Below are 20,351 nucleotides of genomic sequence, written 5' to 3'. Positions count from 1 at the left end.
TGAAATCTTCAATGAAATGTGAGTGGTACATAACGGAAACAGAGGAGAAAGACAGTGGGACATAAAGAGCTGAGCCATAAAAGGTATTTAACAGGAAGAGAGAGACATGAAAGTGAAACATGTCACAGCCTGTCAATATAAGACACCAGTCATTCAGCCAGACGCTCTCCTCTATAATGTTACTGGGTTCAATGGTTGGGTCCCCATTGTTTCCAGTGCTTGCACCCGCCCACAGATCTTGATGAACTATAAATGAAATGCCAGTTTTAAAAAGGAAGGAAGCGTTTTTTATGGGCATCTTCAATTATTGAAAGTGACTCATCTTATTTATATTCCTGACACTTTTGGTAGCTCAGTATTAAAGGCAAGTGGTGGTCCCTGCAACTCAAATTAACAATGACGGGGAAGGGTGGAGCAGACAGGCAGGCAATCAATTCTCCTCTCACTCAAAGCCAGACCAGCGCTTCCATGTTCAGAAATGTACTGTACATCTCCACATGTCGTGTCTCACATGCTCTACCTCTGCGCTTGTATTAGATTGTCAAAGTCATTAAATATGAGCAGAAACAACTCCTGCCATTTTCAGCAGTAATGAAATTGTGAGGGTTATGTCAAGGCCAAGCATTTGTTTTTCCAGCAGAGTAAGCTATTGGTATTGGTGAATATAATGGCTTTTTAGAGAGTTTTATTTCCTCTAGTTTGGAGCACTCCATATGAGTCCACAGAAGCCATCAGTTTGGCAGCAGAACTGAATTCATATCCTTAGCTATAATTCATTTTCCTCTCAAGGCTTGTCATGTTACAGCCAGGGCTGCAGAACCAAGCACGTGATCCTTCAATGCACGAACACATTTCCCTCCCACTCAGGCAGAGAATGCAAATTGTGAGCGGACTTCAATATTCATGAGTACGAAGAGGACACTAAAATGGAAATAAACTTCATCCCTCCTGACTCCTCAGCACATGGGGTGCAGTAACACTAAATTCTGTGTTAAATGCATGACTGACAGCTTTAGTTGCACAGTTATCATTGCTGGTCAATCCATCAGAGCGATCAAACCAAAGGACAAAGCGTGGGTGTGCATGTTTGGGGGAAGCAGGCTCCCCTCTCTCTTGCACTGAGGTATCCAGTTGAAATGCGTCTACCTTTGGGTCATTCATGTTGCCCTTTGAATGGCATCAAGTAAGATCTCATGCAAATCTTTGCAAACAGAATGAAATTTATCCACGGCACCTATTTTGAGGGCTTACATGGTACATAGGCCTGTCCTGTGGGTTCTTTGCAAAGGGTGAATTTCATCCTAACAGGCAGCTTTTTGTCTCCCTGATAATTATCTTCTTTACCTAATGCCCACCATGAAGGTTACAGAGGACCCCGTCACCCTGCAGCTGCAACCAGTCATTCTGGGTCTCATGCTGTATCCAGCCAGCTGGACTTCGTTATGCAGATGGAAGACGGAGCCAGCCCAGCAAACTGTTTTGATTTTTGATTCAGACTGTGCATCTGGCTGCTTATCTGATAACAGGCTGTCAATGGACAGCCTCAGAGGGATCTAGGAGGCTGAGATGACTTCTGCCAACTGTCTGTACATCTGTCTGCCTGGCCTGCCTCAGCGCTGTTTCCTGTCTCATGAACTTGATCGGAGACACTCTCCAGTTACAAGGACAGGTGCCCCCAAGTTACTGTGCATGTCCTATACTGTCCCCACACCTCCCAGTAGGATTTCTTTCTGCCTGTTTGCTTTCCTCAGCACTCCGCCTCACGGGCAAGGAAATTTTACAGCAGATGGACACACTGGACACCCCTTCTTCCAGGGAAATGGAATCCACATCCCCCCAGGTATTCCAGAGATCTGTCCAAAGTCAGTACTGCTGATCATCAGAGTATAGCCATGGCCATACGGAGGAAGCTGTCACTGAGTCAGGATCTTCTAACCCAAGGCCTCGTTCCATCTGCCCCTCGGGCACAGGGACTGCTAGCGGCTTGGAGGCTGGGTGATTGCAATATTGAAGGGGGACATAGCTGAGTGCCTATCCCAGAACCAAGAGCAGCCCACTTCTGCTACATGCTGCAGGGTCTGTGTTACCTTCTGATGCTGGGGGCAAGAGAAGAACATTGATGTTTTCTACTGTAGCCTTCAACACATCCTCAGTTTTCAATGGCAAGGCTCAAGAGAAGCCTTAAGCTCAATTACCTGGAATTGTGTGTTTACACAGTCAAACCTCGAGTACGGCTATCAGACTCCACCCTTCTTCAAAGGGCTGTTTCATTCTCTTCTTTTACAATCACCTAAACAGAGGCCAGTTACTCCATACGGGGACCTTTCTGTCATTCTAATGGCCTTTTCTCTCTCCTCCCCCTAGCATCCACCACATGAACCCAATGGAGATATTCACCTGAAACGTCTCACCTTCAAGGTGCATTTTTAGCTGCCATGAGTTTGGCTCGAGGGTGAGAGAGCCATGCAGAACATCCGCTGCCCACTGGCTGAAAGAGTGAATCCTGTCAGGTCCTACGTCCCATAGGCCACATCACAAGTTGTCTCATGCCATTCCTCCTGTAGCGGCTCAACCTTATTGACAGGTAAAGGTGAGTTAACTGCTTTCTGTCTGCAAGCTGGCCACTCTCACATCCATCCACTACTGTCACAGGAACCCAACGTATTTGTAAGGGTAGCCCTACAAACGCCACTGTAATTAAACCATCCTGTAGGGTGTCTACTACATGCTACATCAGCTGATAGTCCAGGCTGTTGCTGGGTATCATGGGAGAAGAGGAAAGTAAGAGGAGAAAAAATATACACAGAACTGGGCTTGTCTTGGTCCTGTCTTTTCATGCTACCTGCTTCCTATCACAGATCTGGCTGAGCTCTCTCTGTTGGACATTCATCAGATTGCTGTGATCCACCTGCTGAATCCCATGTGCCCTTAGCTTGCCAGGACTGGCATAGTTTAGGCATTGTCCCTGGCTTCGGGCTTCTTGGTACAAAATCCAGGTGTAGACCTGGTGCCTGACACACCTCTTGTCAGTGGGGATGCCACAGTCCAATTGCCTAGGCCCTGAAACTAGTGCTATCTAGTCCAAAACTCTCCAGAAGCTTGTGCACATTCCTCAGAATCCTACCAAAGGTGTGAGTCTTCTGGTTTATAGTGTCTCTCTTCAAGGGCATGCAACAGTGAAAACCAGACACACACAAACAGGCAGCATTTGCACATGATTCTAAGACACCATTGCTCTTCCCTTAGTAGCACAAGAAATACACAGATCTTTTCAAAACAACAAATTTATATACACTCCCTGCCTCAGGTTCCTCACCACTCCGGAGAGTTCTTTGGGCTTGGGCAGAGCCATCCGGGATGTCCAGGATCCTTCCCCTGCAGCTCATGACTTCTCTTCCTAATCATGGAGTCTTTCCAGCACAGCTAGCTTTCTTTGACCTTGGTTGGTCCCACAGTTAAACCAGACCCTCCTTCCACCCATGACTACAAAAGCATATCCATCTATTTCCCTCTCCTACCCCAAGATTCCTGCCCCTCCAGAAGTTCCCCTTTGTTCCTCCTGTCGGTCCTTTTTAAACCCCAGCTTTATCATCTTTGTCCTGTTTGGTGATTTTCCACTCTCCACTCCTCCCCTCAAAATAAATTGGAAGAAGTAGCTTCTCTAAGCTCCAGCCAACCTCCTTAGCATACCCTATTGTGTGGTCCAGTGCACAGTCTTTCAGGTTATTGATTCTCCATTGCCTCTGGTCTGGTAGATACATGCTGTAGCCCATGCCAGCAACCGGTGGATTCCACATCCACATGGGGGCAATTCCCTGATACAATTTTCTTACCACTCCATAGCATCAACCAGAATTCAAACTGTACTGTCAGATTCCCCAACTCATCACATCTCCCACCTTCCTTCAGGGAGCCTCTTTACTCTGTCTTGTTCTGGAAGTCTCTCTAAGAGAGGGAAAGAGCTGAACCGGGACTTAAATGCTGTAGATGACTGCCAGATCTTGCCTCATGGTTCCTGACTGGTGGATCCAGAGTGCTGATAGCAAAAGCTTCTAGCAGGTGGGATGGAAGACGACAGAATTCTGTCAGACTGGATTTCTGGGGAGTAATTTCCCCTACCTTCTACGACGGGTGCCATAAACCTTAGTTAAATATTCTGAAGCACATTTTGTTCCTGACATGAATGGAGCTACAGAGATGCAAAGCATAACATTGTTACTTTGAATAAGCATTTGTGAGATTATATCTACTTTTATTCTTTTTCTCCCGCTGTGTTCAATACTAGCAACAAACTTCAGTCCAGATGGGGTTTTCTTGAGCAGTGCGTTGCATTTAAAGCAGAAACTGGAATTCATTAATTTATGCTATGAACTTAATAATTGCCAAATTTTTAGATAGGGCTTAATAGAAAAGGTGAGAAGTTTAAATGTGCCATAACCTTGCAGTAGATGAAAGGCAGTTAGAGTGCTTTGGCTCTGCTAATAGACCTGGCTGAAAATTAAGCAACCATTGTTATTTACTTTACAGTGAATATCAAGGATAGAGTGTCTAAAGCCTCCTTTTTGGCAGGGTTACAATAAGCAGTAATTAAACCTAGATTCTGAAATGTATTTCATTTACATAAATTAACATATGATCTAAGCTCCATTGGCCAGTGGATGAGTGTGGAAATTAGTTGTTCCCAAATCAATCTTTCTTCCCTTTGACCAAGCAAAACAAGAGAATTCTCATCAAAAGCATGCAAGTCCCCTCTGTACATGACATGAAATATCTTCACAGCTAGTGTGATGCAGTAACTTCTTGTGTCAAGCTTTACAAAACGTGACTGGTGACTGAAGGCCTCTGGATAATGTCAATCAAATTCCATCCACCCCACAAGAATATCGGGGCATCATGTTGATATCAAAGAATATGATGTGCATCCTTCCTTCCATATTAAATTGTAATGTGACTGACTGACTTGGAATATCTGTTCTATAACTTGTTCTTTGTACAATCCAGAGTAGTTATAAACTGTTGCTAATAATTTTGATTTGCAGGAATCTCTTAATACAATAATAATTTTTATTTATAATAATATAATATAAAATATTTATTATGATTAAATAATATATTTGTATTAATTATCTGAAAATGGTTAAGAGGAGATTTTTCTAAGGCACAAATGGCAAGTTAAGGCGTTTAACTTCCAATGACTTTCAACTGGAGTTGGGAGCCTAATTGCCATTTCAGACTTTAACATCTTCTCCCTGCTTGCTTTACTAAGGATTCTTTTCATGACACTCATTGCACTACACAACAAGCCACTAGGGGTACATCTACACTGGAATAAAAGACACGTGGCTTGGCTGCGGCTGCCCCTAGTTAGCTGACTTGGGTTCGCGGGCTTGGTCTGTAGGGCTGTAAAATTGCTGTGTAGATGTTCAAGCCGGAGACTGGGTTCGGGAACCCTTCCCCCTCGGGAGGGACACCCGTGAGCATTTAATTGTTGTGTAGACATACCCCACAAGAGAAACTGTATTATGCTGGAAATCAAGTGGACCCGAAGGCTGCAAATCTCCATACTCCTCATTTGCAACTTAGCTACATTAAATTATTTCCTACAGGGACATATGTCCATGACTAAAAAGGATTTTATTTCATGTTCTGCTGATCTCAGTCACTACTTCATCTTTCTCCACCATAAACTCCTTCTCTCCCAGCCTTGTCTCCAGAATCATAGAACATTAGGGTTGGATGGGGCCCCAGGAGGTCATCTAGTGCAACCCCCTGCTCAAAGCAGGACCAGTGCCAGATAAATCATCTCAGCTGGGATGATTTGTCAAGCCGGCCTTAAAAACCTCTAAGGATGGAGATTCCTCCATCTCCCTAGGTAACCCATTCCAGTGCTTCACCAACCTACTAGTGAAAAAGTTTTTCCTAATATCCAACCTAGACCTCCCGCCCTGCAACTTGAGACCATTGCTCCTTGTTCTGTCATCTGCCACCACTGAACAGCCTAGCTCCCGTCTTCCTGGAATCCCCCTTAAAGGTCACTCACTATCAATACTTATGAGCTGCAGAACTTGGCACAACCCTACATTGCTGTTAGCGTTATCTGCCCAGGAGATAAAAGAGCAGACTTATGCAATATGGCACCAACTCTTGTGCTGTGATGAGTCATTTAGGGGGATAAAACTCAAGATATACTAGCCTGGGAAAATCTTCTTTTTGCAAATCATCTTATTCAAATCCCATTACCCTACTGTAGACACCCCTCATTTATCTAATGCTATTGGCTAATCATCAACCAATACTTTGGATCAACATAGTTATAACTGTTTAATTTCTAACCTGTATGTTATTAATGTACTCTTGGGAGTGAAGAGCTGATAACACCGGAGTGGTCTCTCTCCCTAACATACACCCTATTTCCAACTAGTTTCAGTATAGCACACATTTATAATGTCTAACTCTAATCCCTGGACCTCTGACTGTTCAGATGTTCAGCTTAGATGCTTATCTGAACCACCCAAATCTTCATAACTGGGCAAGAAATAAATCAAGCAAGAACAGGTTCTCTCGTGAGATTTGGGCTCTTCTTTCAGGTCAGGACAGAAATTGAATGTAAATTACCTTTTTTGTAGTATTTCAGCTTCCAGTCCCAGAGGAGGGAAGCAGAATGGTTTGCAAAACTAAAAAATACTTTAAAAACCTGGACTCCTTTAAACCTCAGATAAAAAGTTTGGTTCATTTTAAGTTTGAGTGAAGGCTCAAATTAATTGCTTTACTTGATCCTGTTCTCCCATCTAACTATAGCCTGTCTCATGTTGTGTCACTTTTACTGCCAGATACCTGGCATAGCAGCTGCTGTTTGCTAATATCAGGAAAACAGAAAAGTACATTCTTAGTGTGTAATGCTATATAGTTCAGTAAGCTCCAAAAATATTGACAGTTTGTAGTTTTGCCTGTCAAAAAATCACAGATTTCCCTGTGGAAAAGGCTCATTATTTCATTTCAAACACTGTCTCAGACTCAGTGAAACAATAGCAATATAAGTGCACCTAAGAATGTTGAAAAGATATCATGCAAACTGTGAGCGTATTGCTGGAACAAGGCAAAGACAGCCTGTTGTACCCCAGATTGCTTTTAATGAGCAAACCACAAATGGACTGGCCCACTTCTTATATATATGCACTTCAGCTAGCCAGGTACTTTCCATGAGATTCATTAAATAAAGGCACAACTTATCACATCAAATAACTTAGTCAGCAAATCAATTTTCTGGTAATCAATCAACCCTACTATACATGCTATGTTCCTGCACCAACATCTGAATACAGTAACCTGCTAAAGAAAATCTCACATTGTAAGCCCCAAAAAAGAATGGGAGAGTCCAACAAATTCTAGAAGAACCTACGACCCTGTGTTACATTAAGATTTGTTGATATCTTATCTCCTTGTAATATTATAGTGCATGTATAGTGCTTCTGCCAAATGCAGCAAACATTTATTCATTAACCTTTGTAGCATAAATATGAACATTTAACACAATAGGTGTGTAAAGTAGTTCATCTATTAAAAAACTACCCCAAGTAAAGTTTTAACCGTGAAAAGGGAGAAGTGCAAGAGGCTGCATGAAGTCTGCTAGGGATTTCGCTATTGCTATTGATTTTACATGGAATATGCACAGATATCACGGTGCTGGGCAGCAGTAAAAAATCTTAAAATAGATAGTTTCTATTTGAACTTACACAGCATTCCTAGGGTTGTCATTCTTTACATATAATTTCTGCCATGGTTGGTAGCAGAAGGTAACTAAAGAAATGGTACCATGTTAAAGCGCACTGGGACACCGTTAGTGTTTGCCAGCAAGGTCTGCACAGAGTAATTCGGGTACAACATGTCGGTGTGCTTTAGAAATCGCATCCTTGTAATGCTCATTACCCCATCACATAGAGAAGCCCTAATTCATCTCTGTAGCTGGCCTCCAAATTCCCATCAATTTGTCAATATCTTTCACATGTTGAGGTGACCAGATTTGTACACAGTATTCTAGACATAGTCTCGCCAACATATAGTGAGAAGGATTATTTCCCTGCTCAATGTTTTCATACATGCAGACTGTAATCGTATTGGATTGCTTTGTGCGTATTTATTGCAAGCTCATATCTAGTTTCTTGTCCAAGGTAATGCCATAGAACTTTTTGTCATTACTGCTTTTGAAGCATCTTCCTCTTAGTGAGATCATGGAAGATGTCAGAGAAAGAGGATTAGCTGATTAACATATGTGCTGCAAATCTTATGATATGGGACTCTCAGGATACAACTTCAATCTTAAATTTGATTTCCTTTGTTTCCATGGGTTTGTTGGCTCAACGATGTTCTTCTTTGGAATTACACCTAAAGATCAACTGTGATACCATTTTCTTCCTCAACTCTGTAAAATATTCTATTCAGCAGAAGTGGAAGAAAGAATTAACCTTCGATATTGCTGCCAATTAACAATAATGAAGCAGACAATGAAAGCCCTGTTGTAGCAAAAGCACTGGAAGAATACAGGGTATCTAAGATCCACAGGGTCAATGTTACAGTATGGCTCATTCATTGAGCAGGAGTGTGTTTCCTGCTACATTCGTGCAACTGATATTAAGTCCTAATGATGGGACTTAAGGAGCAGTCAACTCTGAGGCATGAGTAGGTAAACGGAACCCCTATGTGCTGTCCCACTGATTTAGATGCTAGATTAACCTATATAACCTCAGGGTCTTAGGCCCCAAGAAGAGACTTTCGCAATGCCTTCCCTCAGAGGATCTCCTAGTACTTTATAGATATTAATGCGTTAACCCTCATTGTGACATAGGTATCATCCCTATTTTACAGATGGGAAAATATGGCACAGAAACTCAGTGACTTGGCCCAAGGTCATAAAAAAAGAACTGTGGCAAACCTAGGAGTACAAGATCCATTGTTTCTAACTGCTTGTCCTGAGCTTTAACCACAAAACCAGCCTTTCTCTGTGGAGTCACTGGTTCTCCTTCTCTTTCTAGTTATACTTTCACTGATAATTGCTGATTTCACTATAAAACAGTAAAGGAGATTCCAATAATATGTCCTGAAGTCATCTTTTTCAATCTGGAAACATAATGTGGCACACTTGTAATTTAGGGTACAAAAGTTCATTTAATTATTTTCCACTTTAACTTTGCATTTATCACCCTAGCTGGCAATCATTTTAATGCAACATGGACACCACTAAATTGCAAAGTAATTACAATGACAAATTTTGTTTTGCTTGTATGAGTCGTTCCACCGTTGAGTCTAATTATCACTGATACTTTATGAGCTTCTTCAGCATAAAACAATTGCCACTTGGCTCTTTATGTGCAAAAAATAATCAGCTGCCTTTTAAGGTGTGAAAGATAAATAGCAATTAAGCAAAGTGGTTATGTAGACCCTCAAAAGTAAAACATGAAGCAATTCCTATCAGGAATTCAACCTAAGTGACAGTTAATTTTAATGTATAACCTATGTTTAATATTTTAAAAACTAGTTTATAGTTTGGTGTGATTTTCAGTTTAGTTTCATAATCTGAAATCCTAGTTTTTTCAGGCTCATTATAAACCTTTGCATGCTATGGGCACAGAAATACATATGCCCCACATCCATGCATAAGCACACACAAACTTTTCTGTGTGTGTGTATATATAATTTTTTTGCGCTAAGCATTCATTTGGTTGGCAGTCAGCAAGACTATAAAGACAATACATATTTATACACACACACACAGCAGAAGACACTAGTAAATGCAGAAGAGATCTTTTCACTTAGGATACCATAGCGCTATTTCTAAACAGGCTCTGGTATGCATGTGAGGTGTGCATGCTGGTAGAGCCAGATAATGCGTACAGTTAGAATCGGATAGTCTTTTACAGACGTGTTTATTGTCAGGAGTTGAAGATATTTTAAAACAAAGCACAGAACTACAAAAGAACTTCTTTTTAATATGTTGTGGAGGTCTGTCCCTAGATGCCTCAAGGATTAGCCTGCTCCCTGCTAATCTCAGTTATTCTCCTTTTGCCTATGAATGAGCCATGTTTATAGGACTCTACTGTAAGACCTTCACTCCTGATTGCCCTTAGCTGGGAGACCTGCATCATCATCTTAAGCTGATTTACCATCAGAGACAGTGCTGGGCTCTCAGAGAATTGAGCAGGGAGCTAGCAAGCTGCTGGATCCAAATGAGGACTTCTACATTATCACCTCACAGGCAGTGTCATTTAATGTGTAACCTCTTCCATCCTCTAATTGAAAGTTTACTACAGAGTCGTGTTTCATGCCTGACAACTAAATAGGTGGTGAAAGAGGGTTGACTCTTATGGCATGTCAGAGTAGGAGATTAAAGGTCCCCTAGGTTTTCTGGGGAGAGAAGTTCATCTGTGTGAGTATCCGATGGAGACATTTACCCTGCTGGCCAGATGCTAATCAGGGATGCAATGCATCCGAGGGTGCTGAGGGAGTTGGCTGATGTGATTTCAGAGCCATTGGCTATTATCTTTGAAAGCTCGTGCCAATTGGGGGAGGTCCCTGATGATTGGAAAAAGGCAAATATAGTGCCCATCTTCAAGAAAGGGAAGAAAGAGGATCCAGGGAACTACAGACCGGTCAGCCTCACCTGAATCTCTGGAAAAATCATGGAGCAGGTCCTCAAGGAATCCATTTTAAGGCACTTGGAAGAGAGGAAGGTGACCAGGAACAGTCAACATGGATTCACCAAGGGCAAGTCATGCCTGACCAACCTGATTGCCTTCTTTGAAAAGGTGACTGGCTCTGTGGATGTGGGGGAAGTGGTGGACGTGATATACCTTGACTTTAGCAAAGTTTTGATATAGTCTCCCACAGTATTCTTATCAGCAAGTTAAAGAAGTATGAGTTGTATGAATGGCTATAAAATGGATAGAGAGCTGGCTAGCTCATCGGACTCAACGTGTAGTGATCAATGGCTCCATATCTAGCTGGCAGCTGGTAACAAGTGGAGTGCCCCAGGAGTCTGTCCTGGGGCCGATTTTGTTCAACATCTTCATTAATGATCTGGGGGATGGGGTTGATTGCATTCTCAGCAAGTCTGCAGATGACACTAAGCTAGGGGGAGTGGTAAATACCCTGGAAGGTAGGGATAGGATACAGCTTGACCTAGAAAAATTGGAGGATTGGGCCTAAAGAAATATGATGAGGTTCAACAAGGACAAGTGCAGAGTCCTTCACTTAGGATGGCAGAATCCCATGCACAGCTGCAGACTGGGGACCAACGAGCTAGGCAGCAGTTCCGCAGAAAAGGACCTGGGGGTTACAGTGGATAAGAAGCTGGATATGAGTCAGCAGTGTGCCCTAGTTGCTAAGAAGGCTAATAGCATATTGGGCTGCATTAGTAGGAACATTGCCAGCAGATGGAGAGAAGCGATTATTCCCCTCTATTCAGCATTGGTGAGGCCGCATTTGGAGTATTGTGTCCAGTTTTGGGCCCCACACTACAAAAAGGATATGGACAAGTTGGAGAGAGTCCAGCGGAGGGCAACAAAAATGATTAGGGGGCTGGAGCACAAGACTTATGAGGCGAGGCTGAGGGAACTAGGTTTGTTTAGTCTGTAAAAGAGAAGAATGAGGGGGGATTTGATAGCAGCCTTTAATTATTTGAAAGGGGGTTCCCGGAAGGATGGAGCTAGGCTGTTCTCAATGGTGGTAGATGACAGAACAAGGAGTAATGGTCTCAAGTTGTAGTGGGGGAGGTCTAGGTTGGATATTAGGAAAAGGTTTTTCATTAGGAGGCTGGTGAAGCACTGGAATGGGTTCCCTAGGGAGGTGGTGGAATCTCCATCTTTAGAGGTTTTAAAGCTGCATCTTGATAAAGCCCTGGCTGGGATGATTTTGCTGAGGTTAGTCCAGTCGTGAGCAGGGGGTTGGACTAGATGACCTCCTGAGGTCCCTTCCAACTGTAATAGTCTATGAGTCTATGGCCATGATTCTCATTCTTGAGTGTCTTTCTGGTTTGTTGCATGGCAGGAGCATCAAACCAAAGGGGTAGTTTCAGGAAATGGCTGAGGGTGAGCTGCATTCTGCAAGTCAAGTTGGATGAAGGGAGTCATTACCAGGTAACCTGGTATATGGACTGTGAACAATGAATACGGCCAGCTGCTTGCACAGGACAACATTATTCCCACAGCCAGTGGATAGTTTCATAATACTATTCACCTGTTGTCCTCACCCTGATCTAAATCTTGGTATGTGTCAGAAAGAGGACCATAAAACTGCTTGCCCTGTGAATTCTGAGTATCAGGCGAGGACAATCACATAGCTGGAAGGTCTCTTTCAAATTACTTCATCAGTGTCGAGAATCTGAACTCTAAAACTGGATTTTGTGCTGGGAGCTTTCTAGGAGTTCGTGGGTGTTTGAAAGCTGTGTCCAAATTTTGTATCTTGAGCCCAACACTAATTAAAAACTGGGGTCAAGGAGAATCCCAGTCGCAGATAAAGAGCAGTTATGGAGACAGGTATTAGCTTTTCTCCCTGCCCCTTAACTGTACACCGTATTTCTGAAGTTAAGTTGGAACCATTTGTGCATTCTAAAGGAGGGGATACTTCCAGAAATTAGAGTCTGAACAGAATTATTCTGTAATTTTCCTCATGATTCTTTTTCTTTCCAGTTTGAACAGGACAAAGTTCTCATGATAAAAGATGGTTCAATAGTTGTAACTATTGAAATAAAATGGACTACATTTTCCTTTTAAAGTGATCATTCACTAAATTGTATCTGTGTTTCTCTATTGTGTGCATAATACGAATCCGAAAACTGGGTTGTCTCTTATATGGAGTATGCACACATACATACATGCACCCATCTTCAAAATACCATAATCAAAGGAGGCAAGCACAAGTTTATCTTGACCCAGAAAATAAAATGCTTCTTTTTGAGGCCTCAGCACAACAACATCAGGAGTATTAAAAATAACTGTTTTTAATCTAAAGATGTTTTCCCTTTCACTATAAAAGAAAAGGAAATTTGCAGCTGCAGCAGGTGGCCCAGCATTAGCAAAATTCTGCCTTGCTGTGCAGTTTATGGGAAAGCTTTCAGAGCCGAAGAAAAGCAGCATGCTCCATTAAGAGCCTGATCCTGCAGGGGACTATGCACCCTCAACTCCCATTGGGAGATTAGGGTGCTCACCATCTCTTGGGAGCACTGAACACCTTGCAGGAATGGGCCCTAACGGCCTAGGTGCAGAATGTACTCTGTCTCTCTTATTCCTCTAAGGGAAGCAAGAGCTTTCCTGTGCCCAGTGCAGCAAGGGAGGGTAAAATATCAACATTAACGTGCCATGAACGGATATCAAATGTATGCATGGTTCACTATGAATCTAATAACCAGTTTCCTGATGAAAATTTCCAAGATGATGATGGTGGTGGAGGGATGTAGGGGAAAGGGGGGGAAGCTGAGGGGGGACTGTGTGTCTGCCTCCTTCCCAAGAGGAAATCTGCAATGCCTCATCAGCATTTATTAAATGCAATAATATTATCTGAATGCAATGTTAAAGCTGCACGATTTAAATCACAGTGTCAGGAAATGCCAGACATACAAGATCAAGATAGGAATAGTGTTGTTGAAATCGCAGCTATATGCTGAAAGGCTATCTGGGGATCTTTAACATAAGGGATCAAGATCTTAGGTTTATAAATCATCTGACGGACAAAACAGTACTTCTTAACACCATACTGTTTGGACTGGTGTGGACTCAGCACTAACACAGAGGTACTAATTCCTGTGTCAAACAGGTGAGGATTTCATACTTTTCTATAGTGTTGACCAGTTCTTAGAGATTGTCTTGTGGACACCTGCCCTCCATTCACAATGAAAGGACATGTCTGTGGCTTCCACAGCAACTGAGTACATGTAAAAGCAATACTAGGAACGAAGGAAAGTTAGGCAGCTAACTGCCATTTGTGCTAGTGAAAATCTCCCCCTGTATGGTTAGCTGTAGCAGCTAGAAACAAACATGGAGAACCAGCAGTATGTGATCAGCAGGCGTTTGCAGAACATCAAGAACTGCTCCGCAGATGGGTCACACGTTACAGTTCAGAACCTACCAGTCTGCAGTATTTTCTTGAAGGTCTCCCGACCAAGTACCAATTAGCACTCATCCTTGCTTTATTTATAAGGAGGATGTCATTAATCAGAACAATTCTCCAGCTCAGAAATTAACATTAACAAAACTACCAAATGGAAAGGCACAATTAGGGTAAGTGACCATTGTCTACCAAGCTAATCTGACTTGACTTCTTGTTCCATCAAAGAATCACTTTCCTGTCAGGACATGCCACGCCCTAGAATGACACACTGTCCAATCCTGCACTCATTTGCAAGCATGATGCAGATGTGCAAAAAGACAGCAAATTCAAGCCATGTTTTATTGCTGAGAGTGGTTAATCTTGGGGATTTCTACATTCATGGAAGGGGAAGCTTTCTAATTATGGCACCAAACATGCATACAATGATATATGTGTTCATATAACATTTGCTAACTCCATTACTAGAAATAAATATAGCAACTATAGGAAACATCAAAGAGTGAGAAGAAACATATAGGGTGAAACAAGAGGCTATACCGTAAGGTAATGGGAAGAAAGTAAGTATCTACCGACAGTGAGTGCTATTTGATAGAAGAGCCTCGGACCAGTTTCGTGAAATATTTAAAAGTAGATTGGACCAGGCACTGGGAAGTATGCTGCAAGAAATACATTTGTACTGGCAGGGCATGTGCTGGATGAGTCAATAGATCCTTCCCATCTCTCCTTTTCTGAGATTCTATTAACTTTATGACAGGACTCGCCCCAGCTATGCATGAGTAAATCAATGGGTAATAAGTTTGTAGACAGACACTGACTCAATTCAAAAACCTCGTTAGCAGCGAAATCCTCCTTCAGATCATTACAATGTAATTGAGTTTCCCTGTAATTAAACTGGTCGTAAGTCACTGAAGGCATAAAAATTCATCTGCTGGCATTTTCACCAAATCCATTTACTTCAGAGAGTATATCTCAGTACAGACAGACAGGAAGGCAGCCAGGTGGACCTCTTCTTGGAGTGGCCTTTCTTTCATTGGGACATTTCTCTTTAAGCAAAGTCTCAGATAGCAGAAATGACAACAACATAACATATATGTAGGCAGCGTGAAAAGGAACAGTTACTTACCTTACAGCGATGGTGGTTCTTTGAGATGTTTTGTCATGTGACTCCCAGCCACTCATGGCGTGCATGGTTAGGTCTAGGTGCTGAGTACCAGGGAGACATCTGCCAGGGAAATACTGGGTATTTGTGAGAATCGTGTCCGCGTGCTCTGAGGGGGAGATTCAAGGTGAGCCTAGCTTGAATTCCTGGCAATCAAAAGGAGATTTCCCCTCACAGAACACCCACACACGTTCCTTACCAATACCCAGTATCACCTGGGTACTCAGGCCCTACCCAACTTCTTAGATAAGGAATGCCAGAGGGGGAGAGTTAGAGACACTGCTGGTCAAAAGATTTCCATCAAACATGCATGAACACTTCCATAAGTAGGATCCCATCCACATTCTTATATGTTTATATGGTTATAAAGAGCCACAGCACACTGCTCAGTGCAAAACTTTACAGACAGCAACAAAACTAACAAGCTCAATTGTAAACACAGCCTTATTTTCTGATGGCAAAGCAGCTGCGCCCTTCCTGTTTTGTGAACTTGTGACAAATATTCATGAACAGCCGTTCTCCACACAAGCTCGTTTGAATAAGGATCTGGAAGTTTTGGGGTTTATTCAAAATTTTCCCTGAACCTTCTTAGTCTAAAAATCTGACTAATTTCACAAGCCAGTCTCCCAATTGCAACTTTCACCATTTCATTGTTTGTTTGTTGGAACTATTACACAGACCACACCTACACAGAGGTAAATGGAGTGCCTGTGCCTCACTTAAGTCCGCTATATATCCCATTTTGAGGCTTATGTAAGTCAGGGCCTTGTACTCCAAGTTAACCCACGGTGCTTTGGCAATTCTCATGCTGACCCCAGATGAAACTAGGAAGTGCACTGATTAAACAAACAATAACAAACACATTTTTTAAAAATTCTCAAAATAAATTAATTGGTTTGAGTTCTGGGAAAGTTTCTAAAGGATTATATTTTTAATCTGAATCAGTTTGTACGACTAATACGTTTAGAAATTGCAGGGTAGTGGTTTTTTTTAAATCTACCTAGAAAACAACTTATTTTATAGGTTCTTTCACCTCCATCCTAGAGCTGAGAGAATATTTTATGAATAATTAATTGATGAGTTTTGTTTCTCTCTCAGTTCACAAATTCTCTGCAAGGAGGTCATGTTTTTCTTGATTTCATTCATTATTCTCCAGATCATTTGGTATGTTGATTGCTTGTCAGCTATTTTAATAATTAATGTCCAAATTATGAATGGTTTTGACTGGACACACTGGGAAGCGAAATATAGCATGTGACCTGATCAAATGAGCAAAACTCTTAGAACTCAGATTTCTGGAGCAAATATTTGCAAACAGGAGAAAAGATGGTCTTGGGGTTAATGTGCTGGACTAGGACTTGGAAAACTGGGTTCAATTCCTAGTTCTGTATGATCCCGGGCACACCAATTAATCTCTATGTGCCTCAGTTCCTCACCTGTAAAATGGCCATGATGTTTCCTTACCTCCCAAAGTGTTGGGAGGATAAATCTATAAATATGCATTCAAATACTATGTAATGAGAGCCAGGAATATATAGGTAAAATGAATTAATTTGAAATTGCTTTCCATGAGTACTTTAACATTCACCTAGAATTTGCATTTCATCATACATTCCTGCTGGCAAACTTGTTTGCTTGAACATTTGCAGGGAGCAAATCTAAAAGAGATGCATGCAGAGTTGAAGCAAATTCATTACAATTTTTTACTAAAGTTTTGCTGAAATTTTTTCCCCATTATTTACCTTGCTCTATGAGCTACCAATATTAATATAAAAAAATTTCCAGAGGGGTAGCCGTGTTAGTCTGTATACAGCAAAAACAACGAGAGTTCTGTAGCACTTTAAAGACTAACAAATTTAATCAGCAGGCATAAGCTTTTGTGGTTACCAACTGCATCTGAGGAATTGGGCTGAAGCCCACGAAAGCTTATGCCTGCTGAAATTAAATTTGTTAGTCTTCAAAGTGCAATATATAAAAAAAAATCTCAAATACTAGCAACAGGTCTGGCCGCAAGGTTATGTCTTCATTTTAACATAAATATATCAAACAAATGTCTTTGCTTTCCATGATGCCCCAATCCCAAATATTAAAAAAATTGAAATTTAAATAAAACAAGAAAACAATTATTTTTATTTAGTGGCCGGAGCAGAGAAAGAGAAATATGCTGAACAACACTTTGAGGCTCCCTTACCCTATTCCAATTCCTAAAACTTCCTAGCATTACCAAATCTATAACATTAAGTGATTCAAGGTTTCCTCTGATTCTAGAGATAAATGGAAGGAAGGTTTCTATTTGGATTATCCAGAAGAGGATTGGAATTTAGTCTGTGAATAGGTTAGGATACTTTATAAAAACATATATAACATCTTTACTTTGCTCAACTTTCAGCATACTGAATAACTTCTCATAAAAGAAAAGGCAGACTATTTCTCTCCTGGCAATGCACATGATAAACCTACAATTCAAATGGTGAAGTTTGTAGTTGTAGAAGGATTAATACACTTTAAAAATAACAGTCATTTCTGATTTATTAAAAGAAGCATGAGAGAAATGATTTAAAGGGAAAACCACGTCTCTAGATAGTTCTCTACTGCATGGTAAGATGCTAGATAAATGACTCACTTCTGTGTGTATGTGTTTCTCTGAGGCTTATACTATATAGATCAGGTTTTCCTGATATTTATAAATAAAATTTAGCATTCTTTGAAATTAGTTACACTTTTAATCGTCTATTATTTATTAATTGCTCTTTCAAAGTATATTGTGGGTCACATTTATCCAAACCGAAGCCCCACTTACATACTTAAAAATGTGTATTTATGTAGACACCAGCTTTTATGCATGCAATCTTGGTAATTGCATGCACAAAAGGTACTTGTTCCCCAAGTCATTCTTATCAGTCCTTAAACACAAAGCCCTCTGGTTTCTATTACATTAGACAGAATACATAAATGGCCACACTTAAGAAAGCAATTTTGGCTTCTAATTTTGCAGTCGTAATAAACTGCAAGTTGAAAGGGTGGAATTTCAGGGTGAGGTTTTCAAAACTCTTAGAGCTGGCGTAATTCTGCTCCCAGCAAAGTCAATGGGACTTTTTAAAATAGTGACTTCGATGAACTGAGAGCTGGGCCAATGCTAAGCCTTTTTGAAAATCCCACTATAGGGCATCTTATTATTTGATCCTTGGGTGCAACTGCAGCATTTTGTGTTCTGCTGGAAAAACAATGCAACTCATAGTCCAGTTGAGGCCATTCAAATATTTCCAGAAAGATTGCTGAAAGGGTACAACTCTATGTAACAAAGTCTTTATGCCGTCTTTTACTTCATGGGCAATTTTCACCTTGATTTCATAAACCATCCTAGGGCTTTGAAGGTTTACAAGATGTTAACAGGAAATGTCTGCTCTGAACATGGTATTGCAATGCTCCTGTTACTCTAAATAAGATGGCAAGAGACAGCCATTTTGCTAACTGAGGCTGAGACCTCTCAAATTATTTTCTCCATTGACATGAAGCATACATTGCAGTTGGTGTATCAAATTGAATCTTTTCATTATTCAGGCAGTCTTCTGAGCTATAGTTTAGGCTGATGATGATAAAATGATATGCTTGAATGGAGCAGAGGGAAGAACTCCACTGTGAGAAGTTTAATGTATCTTTGTCTGTGACACTGTGAAGATTTCTGCATTTGAGACACTAACTGATAATTTTTCACATGCTGCAGAACTCAAGACTACTGCAATCATCAACTTTTACAATATAGCTTGCTGCATTGGCAATACATTAGCCAATACACATATAGCCATAAAATGACACAAGTTGATCATTTATTTTCCATTTAAAAACGCTAAGGTCTAAATTTCTGACGTTTTGGCCACTAATGACTTTTTGGAAAAAAAATGACTGATTTTTATAAACTCATTTGTTTTCTATATCCATGTGATGCCAAATGGCTTCTAGATATTGGTAGGAAGCAGACACTTCTTATATAAAGACAACCATTAGCTAATGTAAAGACAGGCCTTTCTAAAACAGAGTAGATAACCCATTGAAGGTATTTTATACTGATGGATTATTTTTAGGCAACATTTTCAGAATTTGCATGCATCGCCGGTCTTGCAATTTCATCCAATGGCTATTTAAGATTTACCTCTTGAATTCCTTATCTAGACAAACAAACATAATGGCAATTGTTTCTTACAAGGCCAACTTGACAACACGCTGCTCACTATGATGTCAACGTCACTGGTGGTGTTACTTTGATAATGTTTCTGCTACTAGTTACCTGTAATGAAAATTACTATAGGAAAAATATTAATGATGCCCACTTTAGACCCATGAGCTTGGAGAAAACTTATCTAACCATGCTCACTTGCATGGCATAAGCTACAATAGTAACAATGACTCACCCGCTTAGTGTAGTCCATGGCTTTCAGAATGGAGAGGTTAAGGGTCTCCAGTGAAGCCAAAACATCTTCATAATCTCCCATATGATCAGCAAAATAATCTGGAGAACCAATGGAGGACACAAAGGGAAGATTCTAGGTTAACTTAATACTCCAGTTCTGTTCAATGTTACAAGAGCCTTTTCGGTGAAGAGAAAAGGTGACGAAGAAAATTTTAATTACATTTTAAAACATATATTTCTACTCTGCTTTGCTTATCCTGAGCTAAATTCACAACTGGTATAAAGTTGGTAGTTTTAATGGCCTCTCATGCCCACTTCCACATTTTACCAAGACACCAGTTTTTTCTAAATTATTGCCAACACTGAGGTGTACTGGAAGTCTCTCAGAAATCCAGTGTCTCCACTACACACACCTTTCCCCCTACCATGAGATTCCCAGCTTCCTCACCACAAAAGAGGTTCAAGAAAGGTCAGAATATGGACCAGATCCTCAGTTGGTACAAACTGGCATGACTCCATTGAATTCAATGGCTCTACACCAATTCATAACAACTGAGGTTCTGGCCCTATGTCACTCATCGCATTCTAAATGGAAGAGAATCTCTAACGGAATCACTTCTTATGCAGATTTCTGACAGCATTTCAGCATCCTCAGTTATTTGAGCATTTTATGCCACACAAGGAAGT

General features: G+C 41.0%; 1 protein-coding gene across 1 annotated transcript in view; it reads right to left on the bottom strand.

The window, feature by feature from the left end:
- NECAB2 (N-terminal EF-hand calcium binding protein 2) overlaps window positions 1–20,351 on the bottom strand; it is a 274,581-nt gene that overhangs the window by 110,332 nt on the left and 143,898 nt on the right. The window contains exon 5 of the mRNA XM_067551854.1: window positions 19,666–19,763. Within this exon, the coding sequence (XP_067407955.1) occupies window positions 19,666–19,763 (98 nt within the window). The remainder of the gene's footprint in view (window positions 1–19,665; window positions 19,764–20,351) is intronic.

Source organism: Emydura macquarii, unplaced genomic scaffold, assembly GCF_026122565.2.
Source record: "Emydura macquarii macquarii isolate MOO-44397 ecotype Brisbane River unplaced genomic scaffold, CSIRO-AGI_Emac_v2 contig_295, whole genome shotgun sequence".
NCBI classification, from domain to species: Eukaryota; Metazoa; Chordata; order Testudines; family Chelidae; genus Emydura; species Emydura macquarii.
Note: the sequence above shows the minus strand (reverse complement) of the source record. Positions and strands in the feature narration are given on the sequence as shown.